This window comes from Corvus moneduloides, chromosome 7, assembly GCF_009650955.1.
Source record: "Corvus moneduloides isolate bCorMon1 chromosome 7, bCorMon1.pri, whole genome shotgun sequence".
Classification (NCBI taxonomy): Eukaryota; Metazoa; Chordata; class Aves; order Passeriformes; family Corvidae; genus Corvus; species Corvus moneduloides.
Window position 1 is genome coordinate 18,706,572 of NC_045482.1, and position 13,505 is coordinate 18,720,076.

General features: G+C 36.9%; 1 protein-coding gene across 6 annotated transcripts in view; it reads left to right on the plus strand.

Annotated features, from left to right (window-relative positions):
* The window catches only part of LOC116446670 (neurabin-1-like), a 42,624-nt gene extending 29,119 nt beyond the window's left edge, over window positions 1-13,505 (plus strand). For 3 of the 6 annotated variants that reach the window (XM_032114855.1, XM_032114856.1, XM_032114857.1), the window contains exons 17-19: window positions 4,723-4,839; window positions 10,442-10,630; window positions 11,982-12,327. In XM_032114855.1, the coding sequence (XP_031970746.1) occupies window positions 4,723-4,839; window positions 10,442-10,630; window positions 11,982-12,149 (474 nt within the window). In that variant the 3' untranslated portion in view covers window positions 12,150-12,327. Of the gene's footprint in view, window positions 1-4,722; window positions 4,840-10,441; window positions 10,631-11,981 lie in introns of those variants that run through there. The other 3 variants (XM_032114858.1, XM_032114859.1, XM_032114860.1) reach the window with 3 other exon arrangements.

Genomic DNA, 13,505 nt, shown 5'->3' on the forward strand with positions numbered 1-13,505 from the left:
CAGATAACATCCTAGTTCTCATTTACAAATACAGTATTAAAAGCCAAGAAACACATCTATAGAACACTTCCTTCCAGGCTTCTGAGTAACTACTGATCTAATAATTTAAAGCCTTTTAACCAGATCTTGAGACTGAGGCTACACAGTTCAGTCTATAACCATAGTTACAATCTTTACGGTTTAAACTATTTGAAAGAAACAGCTTTAGAAACTAAAAGGTTTAATGTGTGTGCTCTCTAAGTATTTGGTAAAAGCTTTTTCAATGTAAGACTGTTCCTAGCAATTTTACTACGTTTTTACAATTTCATTCTCATTTTCTTTGGATTTTGTCAAATTGAAAATTAGAGTTACTTGAGTAAGGTCATTGCTGGGTTTATTCTTGAGTTTCACACTGTTTCTTCACTTTGGGATGCCCTGTTTTGCTTTTCTTCTGTGTTGTTAGAGAGAAATGATTTGTATATCTGGAAGAGAAACTGGCCAGGTTGTAGTCCATTAACTCACTGATCTTTTGCAGAGATTGCAGACAACAAGTCTGCTTTCCATGTTTTCAGATGGTGATTGCACTGAAATGCTATTGTAATACCTTTTTTTTAAATACTTTGTTTCCCTAGTGTAAATCTACGGTCCCTGTGATAGTAAATTGTCTGCATACGTAGTTTTTAAAAATCACAGAAAGTTAGTTTTAGAACCGTACAATCCTTATTTTAACACAGGAACTTAATAAGAGTAGGAACTTTTTAATCTCTGAAGTAGAACAGAGCTTTACAAAATACTGCCCAGTGTGCATCAGTCTAGTGTATTTACAGCTCCTGCATTGGTTGCTTCTGTTGAAGCATGCAGTGGTCAAAAGATGTTTCTGTAAATAACCCAAGGATTTGAAAGGTGTATGCATATACTTCAATACAATTTTTTTATTAAATAGGAGTGCATGGTTGGTCTCTTCATAGGTTGGCCTCTTAAGAGGCTGTAGTTGGTCTCTTAATAGGCTGTAGTAAAGCTATCAAGGTGTTTTCTGTGTAGATAAGCATTCAGTGCGTTTGTCTTTCAAAGTCATTGATTCAGAAGAACCCATTGGTCCCCTCTTCTTTGCTCCCTTCTATCTGATTTGAATAATTTTTGTGAGCATAGTAAAAGTCCCGCTGCTGCATTTCTGCTATAAGCACCCACAATGTTCCTAGGCAGCTGTTAATGTTTTCATATACCTACCATATACACCTACTTTTTGGCAATCAAAAAGTTACAGCTCTTACCAGATTGAATGCTCTCTTCCTTTGCACATTGTCCTGAAGTAATAGTCTTTTCTTCTTACTGGTCTATACTTACCCAAGTTGATTACCACTTCAGCCTTCCAGCTGGTTTCTTGCCTACTGGTTTGGGGTTTTTTTGTTTCCTTCTCATGGTCCAGTATGTAATTGCTGCTTGCTGCTCTTTTCCTTAGTGCCAGTTGCAAACCAGCAGCTGGAAGATTATGCAAGTCTCCAGCTCTATTCCTGCTTTGTAAAATGGTAGAAAGCTGATCCCATTGAAGAATAGATTCTCATACATTCATTAATCATAAAATCATAGTTTTCCTCTCCAAAGTCAGGCTGTTTTCACTTAGCAGTGTTTGGGGTCTTTTGTAAAGACAGTAATGTGACAGTGGCTGCTCCTTCAAATGAATGGCTAATTGTTGCTCATCTGAACTTAGAGTTGATAATTACATTTGCACAGTAACAAGGCTTTGGCTTGTTTTGCTATGAAATGACATTAAAACTGACGAAGAAATGTGCTTGACCACAGCAGTGAGTCTTGTTACTAAAACAATTTAAAAGCAAGGGACAAAGTCATCTTCCCAGAATTCAAGGAAAGAATACTCCTTTTTGTTGATATTAACTCAAAATTTATAAATAAAGCAATATATAATAAGTATAGCAATAGCATTCATTCATTTTATGTCTGTAGTATCATGTGACAGCAGTTCTTATGATCATGTGACAGCAGTTCTTAAACAGGAGGTGAAAGCAGAAACCCTAAAATAAGAACTTTGTCATGTAAAAAAATCGCTGTGGAACTGAGTCTTTTGCATTGTGTATAATTTCTATAGTTGTGTTTTAGCATTGACGATGTAAGGAATATAATTCTGTTCTTTATTACCTGGTTTCTGTTGCAAAATTCGCCTCTTAAAGTTACTGCATTTAGAAGGTTTTTGTTTTCTTAAAATGATTCTGAAGTTAGCTTTAAGTTTAAAGTTTGACAAAGTAGTGAGTCAAACTTTTGGATCCTTGTGAAAACGAGAAACACAGGAACTAAAATCCTGTGTGCTTGCAGACAGTTCTTAAATTAGTCACTTCACATAAATCTGTCCCATTTCCTGATACAATACACACACATACATACTGTTTATACTGATTGTTTTTCCAGAATACTATTTAGCTTCTGTAATCTGGTATGCAGTGTTTCATTTTCAATGCAAGGAAGAGCAGTGTGGTATAAACTATTTTCTATTACCTTAAATGATAGGAAGCTTACCTCTAAAACCTCTTCTATCCAAATTCTATGCTAGTCAAGAGTCAAAAATCTTCTTTGCAACTGGCTCTAAATGCTTAAAAGGAAGTTACTCCCATAAACTGAATAGGAGCAAGGGGGAGGAGAAAACATTACAACTGGTGCTCAGATGCTTAACTTTTGGCTATGTTTTTTCTAAGATTTTTGCTTGAATTTTATTGTCTTTCTCTTTTGTTTTGTTTGTCTGAATTGTTCTTGATTTTCTCTGTAAAGGTAGAAAGAGTAAACTGAGGGCAGCTAAAAGAAAAGCTCCTATATAGATTTTCAGTTTGGGTTGAAGTTAATTTGAGAATAGGTTGATAGACAAAGTATTCTGTTGTTTCTGGTAATAATTTTTACATCTAAAAGACTGAAGAAGATCCTAAAATTTAATGTAATTAATAAAATCTACATGGTAAATAGAACACCATTTTTCAGTCAAGAAAGGTACTACACAGAGGCAGCAGGAAAACTCAGGTTGTGGTTTGGGGGTTTTCTGTTTGTTGAGTTGTAGTGGTGATGTCTTTTTTCTTGAGCTTTGGTGTAGTGTTTTTAAGGCTGAAAATGTGTATCAGTAATTTAGAGTATAAGGGAGTGCACTTAAAAAATCAAACAGAATCCAGAAAACTGAGAGTTCAGGTTAAATTGAAATCAGAACACAAATACAGAAGTGCTAAATGAAGATAACTGCAAAAATGTAGTTCTCTTACAGAAGCGTATCTTACTGAAGAAAAATATCTTTAAGATCTGTTTAATTTAGGATCTCAGGTTGTTTATGCACATAGGGATGTGGTATGGCATCCTTACAAAGTGTAATTAGTTGATTAGAGACTTAGAGAACATTAGAGAAAATACTGATAAATAATTGCTTACTGTTTGTAGGCAGCAAAGAGTAGTGCTGAGAAAAAAATTTTAAAATGGCAAAAGTAGGAGGCATGTTTTTGGCAGAATTATTTTTCACTCACTAAAGAAAAATATTTTCAAGGTCACAATCTGAGTTGGAAATGAAGGGAATCAAATTAGAAAATGTTCTGGAAAAAACATATATTCTTTAGGAGGGTTTTTTACCAAACCTGCTGTGAAGTTTTCACATCAGGTTTTTTCAGTCTTCAGTTTGAGTCCGAGGCTGCTCAGGTACAACCTACATGAGGTTGTACAGGTACTGGCTGCTGGATAAGATTCAGCCTGGGTCCTGCTGCTTTTAGATGCTAAGCCAGGCATACAGATCCAAAAGCTTTCTTGAAACACAGACTAGGTGTAATAACTGAATGTAAACAGAAGTAATGTGAAGATTTTACATTCTTTCAATATGATAGTCATGTGAATAGTATATTAGTCATGTTTCTAACCTGAATTTTACTTTGTTACTGTTCTAAGAAAATTAATCTTCGACTAGATCACGTTGCTCAGAGCTATGTTCAAACTGAGACCCTGAATGTTTCCAGAGATGGGGTGTCCACCATCTCTCTGGGCAACCTGTGCCAGTGTTTTACCTCCCTAATTGAAGGTGTTAAATGAATTGCAATACAATACAGTATCTTAAATCAAAATTTAAAGGTTTGGGAGAGCTTGTCCTTGGGCAAGCTTTGTATTTTCCATGAATGAACTTATTTAAACTACTTATTTTACTGTTGACTGCAGTGGTTTAACAGTGGGCAGCTGAGAAGTCTAAAGCTAATTCTCGTTTTCACAGCTGTGAAACTGTGGGGGTGCTTCTGTGCCATGGAAATCTTAATGACCATAAACAATTAGGACTGATTTTTATCTTGCCAACAGAACACCACCTTCTGAAACACGTTCATAGTGTTTGTGGAGATTTCAGTTCAATACAAATTCATCATTAATAAGTCCAAGAAATGCCTTTTAAATTGCTTCTCCCGTAGTGTGGTATGCCTGCTGAAAAAGTAACTGATGCATTTCCTTGTGTATTTTAACACCATTTCAGGTTCTGACCGATTCTCTGCACAAGTTGCTCTTATTGGGGATATTGGTTTAATTTTGTTACTGTGTTTCTGAATTCAGAAGTTCAACAAAAACAAGTCAGATGCTTGATGCAGTTAGTACATTTCATGTGTGTTCTAAAGGTAACTGAGTCATACTATTTTTTTTAAACCAAAAATCAAAATTACTAGAATGTCACCTAATGACCTGCTTTTCCAAGAAGTGAGTTAATAAAACATTATTTCCACTTGTTTGCAGAGTAGAATTGTCATAGATGATACATACCATAGCAAGCCAAGTTGTGAACTTTCAGGGTTAGTGACAGAACCAAATCTGTCAGGTCGTTCACACACTTTAACCTTCTCTTCAAATGAGGTGAGTTTCAAAGTGTGTATATGTGTGTTGTTGATGTTGTTGTTCACACTACAGCATGTTTAATAGAAACAGATGTGTGTGATGTGAAACTAGATGGCTGTTCCATATTTGAATGTTGAAGAGCACTGTAAAGAAGCTGTTAATAAACTAAGGACATGCACTAGTGAATGACACATCAGCCTGTGTGTTCTGATCCTAGTTATATCATAAAAATCAGAATGAACTCTCTGATCAGATTGCAGTTTTTAATTTCAAATATAATGGTTCCACTAATGTAAAGCAATTTCCTGGATGAATGAAAACTGCAACATTGACCTTGCCTTCATGTCTGTGCAGGTTTGTTTTACGACAAAATTTTGTCTCAATAAAAAAAGAAAAAGGAAAGGAAAAAAAGTCGGAATATGGTGGTTCTGATATATAGGTAGAAATTAGATACCTGAAAGTGTGTTCATTCCCCTGGAGAACTAATTCCTTTGGCTACAGCTGAAACCTAAAGTCCCCACTTCGGTAGCATTCTGAAATACTGTCTCATTTGGTGTTTGACCGATGGACATCTTTATAAATTAAATCCTTTCGTTTAGGAAAACTCATTAAAAACTGAACATAGTTTTATGATGTAATTTGAATTAGAGGGCAGACTGGTGGTTTGTGAATGTGACGGGATTTTTATTAGCTGTTTTAAGTCAGTCTTTGGTGAAAATCCTAAAATATCCCAGTAATATGTAAAAGTCAGAGTAGTCACAAACAGTGTTGTAAATTCACTAACGGTAAAATCTGAGGTGTCAAATACCATATAACTAGTTTACAGATTGTAGTATAAATTAAGTTTTTGCAGATTTTTATTGGCGATAACAGTCTTAGATCTAATGAAAACCAGAGGAAGTCTAGTTAATAATCTATCTTTGCAAGTACTCCCTGCAGTTTTTTGAATGGTTCAAGAATGGAATATGTGTTTCTAAAACTTCCAAGCAGTATAAATAGTAATATTTAATTAAAGACGTCTACTTGAATATTATTCTTTGATCAGTATTACAAACTTTCAGTAAACTTTGGATTCTAAAACTCAAATGAAAGCTGCCTATTACTAATTGTCCATGTGTAAAGTGATGATTTAAGCCTCTTTTTGTTATAGATCAGTCTAATTCCAGGGTTCTGTCTAGTTCATATGTTGCTTATTGTCCCAGTTTTGCATGAGCAGTGAAAGCTGTTTGTACCTTTTCAGTAAATAAATTGAGTACCAAGGGTCTGCTCTGAGGAAAACAAGGAATAAACTCTGAACTGTTTTCTCTTTTGGAAAGCAGTACGCATGAAGAAAAATACGTATTTCTGGGTTTGGGGGGTTTTTTAAGTTTGTCATCTAGGTCTAGGAAAAAATAAGTAATCAATCTTACAGCAGTTTGGGGTATTTCGAATCACAGAATAAATGTGCTTGGAAAAGACCTTGGAGATCATCAATCCAATCTGTGACCCAACACCACCTTGTCAATTAGACCATGGTACTGAGTGCCACCTTCAGTCTTTCCCTAAACACCTCACCTGGTTTTCAGCTAAACCAGGGATTGTGACTCCACCACCTCCCTGGGCAGTCCATTCCAATGTTTAATCACCCTTTCTGTGAAGAAATTTTTCCTGATGACCAACCCGAATCTTGCCTGGTCAGCTGAAGATTATGTCCTCTTGTCACTGGTTACCTGTGAGAAGAGGCTGACCACCACCCAGCTACACCCTCCTTCCAGGGAGTTGTAGAGAGCAATAAAGTCCCCCCGAGCCTCCTCTTCTCCAGGCTAAACACCCCCAGCTCCCTCAGCTGCTCCTCACAGGACTTGTGCTCCACACCCTTCACCAGCTTCCTTGCCCTTCCCTGGACACAGTCCAGCACCTCAACATCCCTCCTGAACTGAGAGGCCCACAACTGGACACAGCACTCAAGGGGTGACCTCACTGGTGCTGAGTACAGGGGGACAGTCATTGTCCTGGCCCTGCTGGCCACACTATTCCTGATACAGACCAGGATGCCACTGGCCTTCTTGGCTATCTGGGCACACACTGGCTCGTGTTCAGCTGCTGTTGACCTGCACCACAAGGTCCTTTCCCACTGGGCCACTTTCCAGCCACTCTGCCCCCAGCCTGTAGCCCTGCATGGGGCTGTTGTGGCCAACATGCAGGATCCAGCACTTGGTTATGTTGAACCTTGTGCTGTTGGTCTGGCTCACTGATCCATCCTGTCCAGGTCCCTCTGCAGGGCTTTTCTACCCTCCAACAGATCGACATTCCAGCCTAACTTGGTGTCATATATTAATTTCCTGAGGGTACGCTCAATCCCCTCATTCAAATCACTATTGAAGACATTGAACAGGATCATTAACTTAAGCTCTTAATGAGTATAATTTCTACCTGATGGTTGTTGTCCGAATGGGCTCGTAAGTATGCAGCAGGGGTTGTGCTAGCCAGTGTAACTCCTGCTTTCGGAGGAGTGGGCTATTGCATGCTGCCTTATAAATCCTGGAATTGTTAGGAAACTGGAGATGGAAGCACCTCTTAGAGATCTAGATGGGGCAGCATGGAGGAGTCTGCCTATTTGCTGGGCAGGTGCTCACAAGCAGTTTGGGGACGTGACTGCCTGGTGAGAGTTCAGTTGTTAGCAGCCAGCTAGTTACAGCAGAAGCACTTCACTCACAGATGGTTAGCAAGCTAGCGGGGTAATCCTTCTAATGTTGTTAATATGTTAAATGGTGTGGTATTTTCTTGGGCTCTCTATTTTTATCTCCAGAGCCTCTGCTTGCTTTCTGAATCACATGTGTTTTTATGCTGGAGCACATGGCTTTCTCATGCTTCCATACCTTAGGAGTAGCTTTAGTTCTGCTTTCTGAATTTGCAGCTGATCTCTTGTGTATATAGTGGCTGTTTTGGGAACTCTTAGATGTACAAACAGCTTGGCATGTTCCTTCTGCCTCTGAATGGACATTTGAGAAAAAAATTATGTAGAGGTATTATTTAATGACCAATAGGCCTTACTCAAAAGTTCGTTCTCCATCATCTCCTTCCACAGTTTTCACTTTCCTGTATTCTGAAAAATAGAGATGTGCTTTTCCCTTGTGTAGTAGCAAAAATTCAGATTATACAGTATTAAATATCTCTGAGGAGATGATGTCTGTGTGTTTTAATACAGATTCGGGTCTTGATACAACTCTGGTTTTAGGGTTCTGTCTTTACCAATATGAAGTAGAAGGAGTTTGGTAGCAACTGATGATGCTGAAACCCTAAGTTGCCAGTCATAGAGCCTGGAGGACTCCTCCATAGTGTAGTCTGTTAGCTGCTCTACTCTGTTCTGCTTGGGCAAACTGGTTCAGAGAGCCCCCAAGATTCTGTCAAGGGACCGCAACTCTCTTGACAAAATGAAAAACTCTGAGTCTTTTTTTTTTTTTTTTTTTTTCTTTTTCCTTCAAGTACTTAGACTGTAATTACAGAAGTGAAGTTTTTGCATGGCTTGGACAGATTCAGTAAATCTAGAGTGAGTTCCAACTGGAATAAAACACTTTACACATTTTTTTCATGTAAAGAGGATATATAGATATACACACAGCCCCCAAATGATAGAAGTACATAGATATATTAAAAAATATGTATGCATCAGCATATATTTTAGTATTTCTTGTGGCTGATAGACCACAGCTGAGATACAGGTCCAACTTAAAATGCAAAGTAGTTCTCATTTTTTATGTATTATTCATGAACACTTGCTAGTATGACACAAAGTTACCAATATATTTTTTGTATTGCAATATCAGGTTGGGGAGTTCTTTTATCTAAAATTATTAAAAATAAAATGTGCATTTTAAAATTCCCTTGGTAATTTATCCAACTAATCTCTGTACAAAGCATCTCAAGCTTGATAGCTTGGATGGAAGACTTGGTGCTCCAGTTGTCTTGATACAGATGCTGTATAGAGCACTACAAGCCAAACCTCTTCTAGAGCCCTTTCCTGTTACTTCATGCAAATTGCTATTTTTCTTTTGCACATCAGAAAGGCAGATGTGTTTGCACTTGTTGTATCTACGTAAGCATTTTAATTTGGATAAGGAGTTCGTTTTTGAAATAAATATTCTGATTGTTCCCACTTGCCTTACTTTGATTTATCTTGGAAATCAAATCAGATGTGCTCCAACAGTGGTCCTGCTACGTTCCGCTGCTAGTGGCCATTGAGTCTTTCTGATCAGACTAGAGCTATTTGGAAGTGAACATCCTTTGAAATGCTTGTAGTGTGTATTTTAGGACCTCAGCACAAACTGTTCAGCTCTACAAACTCGTTCATATTTATCTGCATTGCCTCCTAATGTAACCACTGTCCCTTGTTTCACAGACCAGGGAAAGCAAAACCATTTTGAATTACATGTAGTCCTTCACTACATTGGAAATTTGAAAATTTTGTTTCCCCTCATACATGTCTTCCATATTGCTTGCTCAGATCCAGTGTGTTGTATGGTCATATCATGTGACAGGTCTACATCTCACTATCTTTGACTTGCAATCACCACAATTATTTTGTTACATCAATCAACTCTCCCAAATATTTCATCAAATAAGCTGGATTTTGTGAAATTCCTTTGGCTGGCAGTTGTAGTTTTTCACCTGCAACTTAACAGGGTCATGTCTCAAATCCATGACTAGAAAGATGCTTATTTCCATGTTTTTTGTTTACAAATGAGTGTAAGGCTCGCTGGAAAAGGGGAGCATATTTTCTATTTGCAAATATCTTTGATGAGTAGTGGAAGGTGGCCAGTGGAGCAGTCTGCAAGTTTAATGCATTCTGTACTCAGTCATGAGCTAGTGAGAGGTGATGCTGGATAGAAAAACTTCAGTTAACTGATGTTACTGATTCAAATACCACACTTGAATTTCTTCTCTACAGACATTGAGCTCTGTTGTGTAGCTTTTCTTTTGTGATAGAGTAATTGTGCTTCAGGACAAACAGCAGCACCTTTTCCCTTCAGAAGCAAAATGAAATTGAAGCAGGGTACTTAAAAAAGCTCTGTGAGCTGGCAAAGTGTATTTTCAGTGGAAGTCTACAAGCTGCTATGTTTCTGAAATGGTCATCTTCTATTTGGGCAGACCTCTTGAAGTGTTGATGTAATAGCATTAGTTGAAAGAATGAACAGTCCTCTCTTTTACAAATGTACAAAATGTAGTAAAACTACCTAGAACGCTCAGCAGATTAACTAGCTACTAGAATTGCTTTTATTCTGGATTTCCATCACAACGATAATCAGTCATAGGGGTTGAAGTGCTTGATGATTCTTCATGCTGTGTAAGGTAGCATCTAACATTAACATAGAGCTGTCTTAACCAACTAACTGAGGAAGTATGTTCATTGTTTGGATAGGTCCAATTTACCTTTTATGTTCTCTGTTTCTGACTTAGTTTTTGTTGAATGTTGTAGTGTCTTCTTTACAGTAAACTAGGCAAACTGATTTCAAGAACTTAAGTCCTTTTGGAGTAGAGCATGTTTAAAAATGCACTTTGTTAATCAAACTCAACTGGCAACTGGAATTCAACATACAGTCAAGTAAAATATTGCTGATTGTGACTTTTCTCAATTGGTTAGGCATTGGATGATGAATTTACAACAACAGGAAAGCAAAATCAATGGCACAGTAGACCTATTTCTGAATGGACCACCCAGCAAGTATGCCACTGGTTAATGGGAATGAACATGGAGCAGTATATTACAGAGTTCACAGCTATGAACGTAGATGGACAGCAGTTAATGCAGCTCGACAGTGAGAAGTTAAAGGTATGTGAATATCCTGGGACAGATTTGTAACTGTACAGGTTTCACTGCTGATTCAGACGTATTTTTAACCTACAAAGTCCAGTTTCCTGGTTTTGTGGCTTTTAAGGGATAGTTATTTGTTCTTTTTATTTATTTATTTTGAGTTACTTGCTTTTGAAATACTTGGAGACTGTATAGTTAGATAGTAATTAGTAATTGATTGTAGAATTAAAGACAGGCTGTTTATAGACATAAAAATAACAAATATTGCTTCCTTGTTTGTATCTTGAGGAAATGAAAGTAAGCATAATTATCCAAGGGGTCTTGATACATCTGTCACCTAATCTCAACAGAAGGTCGTATCAAACAAAGCAAGTTCTGGCCAATTCAAATAGAATTGCAGGATCCAGTTTTAGAAGTCTGTTTCTTCCAGATTTCTTCTTCAAATGGAAAGGCTAAAATCCTATCTGGTGACCTTTTAAATGTTTCAGGCTTTTACTCCTGCTGAAAATAGGTATTCTGAATCTTTTGAGCCTTTTCTTGCCATTTTATATTTGGAAGGCTGCACTGTATATGTATTCCTTATAGTGCTGGTAAATTCCTGCAGTTTTCTTTGCTTGTTAGATTATCACACTGCATTTTGGACAGGCAAGAGGTTCATTGGTCTATTCTGGCATAAGGCAAATTATTATTAATGATCAGTAGTAGAATTTGAGGGGTTTAGGTGGGGAAAAGGTGTCTAACTTCAGTCTCCAAAATATGCCTGAATTGCAACACTAAATATCCTGTGTTTTAAAAAATATCATGGGCGCAGAGGAAATACAAGTGACTGTCTCCAGTTGTGGAACCTTGAATGTTGATGCCTAAAGCTCAATGTGCACCTGATGCTGTTGAGGGTGAGACAGTGCGAGCACAATCAGGCACTTGGAATCGGGCACTGCCACCTGCCGATCGCAAGTTGAAGTGTACTGTCCACTTCCTGACTCACTTCTTAATTATACATTTTAAAATCCTTAAAATTAAGGAGTAGTTACTGAATAAAAACTCCTCGTGTATAAAAAGAGCTAGAAAAATATCTGGAGACTACTACTTTTATTTTCTGGAAATGCACAGGGGTTTACATGTTTGTAAAATGCAACACGAAACTGTTATTTCACAACTGAAGAGTTGGCCGTGGTTTCCTTACCTACGTTGTTACCCAGATGATTATTTACAATGCTTTTGAGGCCCTAAGTCCTTATTTTTCAAATAAGCAGACTATCTTGCAGAAAAGTGAATAACACTTTCTTGCATTGCTAATGCACAAGCACTGTTGACAGTGCTGTTGGAAAAAATTACTGATGAGATTCTGTTTTGTTTTCCCCCTCTAAAGGCTTTGGGAGTTTCCAGTCAAAATGACCGATCAACAATAAAGAAAAAAATTAAGGATATTAGAAAAACACAGGAAAAACTGGAAAAGCAAAAGGAAAAGGTTCAAAAGAAGGAGAAGGAAGTTCGCAAGACTGGCAGAGTGGTGGCCACTCTTGAATCAAGCTGCTAAAATGACCATTCTGTTTTAGTGCAGACTTGCCTAATCTTGAGGAAGTTCAGCAGATTTGTATATAATTGTACAATTGAGGGAGGAGGGAAAGTGCAACAGTTCAACGTGGTAGGTGGTTTTCTACTTTTAAATTGTGGTCCCTCCCCATTACAGCCCAATAAAATGAAATAATACTTTCAGTATTTTTATGTCTAGTTGACTCTGCCTGTACTAATAGAAAATAATTTCACTTTCTGCCTTAAGTAACCTTTCTGCTTCTAAGGTGTCATATGCCCTTTTCATTGAAATTGATGTTTGTGAAAAGTAGAATGCTGTATTAAAAATCATTCCAGTATTAGTCAACTAGCATTTGATAGAGTTGATTCTGATAGAGGGACAATAGAAAAATCCTGCCAACAAATTCAGTCTGTGACAGTCTGTTTATCTGTTGCCACTAAAGATGTATAGTAAAAATTAAGTTTAAGAAAATGGTAATGTCAAATTAATTTAAAAAGAAAGCATGTATTTCAAATTTATGGATTATTTTGTTTTAATTCTTGTACTTCTGGGACTTCATTTAAAGTTCTCTTTAGTAGCACATTGTTTTTGAATTCTATGTGTTGCAATTTACTGAGAAAATGACAAGAAATACTAAGTAGTTTTCACAAACTACACATCCTAAGCATATTAGGTTTTCTGTACACTACCGGTATGGTGTTGGGACAAGGTTTAAGCCTATAAATAAGATCCTTTTTAACCTATTTTTCCTAAATGATACATAGTTTTATAGATTTATGCTATGAATAAGATCCATTTGCAATACATGTATTTCTCTTTTCTACATGCTACAAGATTTTTTGCGGACCAAATTTATATATTTTCTAATTTTAAACAATACTGTTTTTCAAACCTAAAATACTGAGGGAAGAATTGTAGGAAAAATTATCACTGACGCACTGGGTTTCTGCCTTGTATTTAAACGTTCAGTTGTAGACTACAGATTATTTCTCTTTAAAGGAGGATTTGATTCTTGAAATAGCTTAGAACATGACTTGGTGTTTCGTATATTTACATACTATTTTCTAGAGACACTGCAAGAGCACTTCCTTAAATTAGATTATTCCAGAAGCATAGACTAGATTAAATATCAGTTCCACCCTAGAATGGACTAGAACAAAACGTACATAGTTTGTTTATGTGGACCAAGTTCTCCTTTAAATCTATGGACTGTCTTATTTTAATTAAATGAATGAACTTCACTGTTGGTGTTTCACATTTATTATTTTTTTGTATAAATGTCTTAAGAATTTCAGCAGAAGGACTGTGTGGAAATGCTTCTGCACACTAGGCATTTCCAAAATAAAGTTTGAAAATATT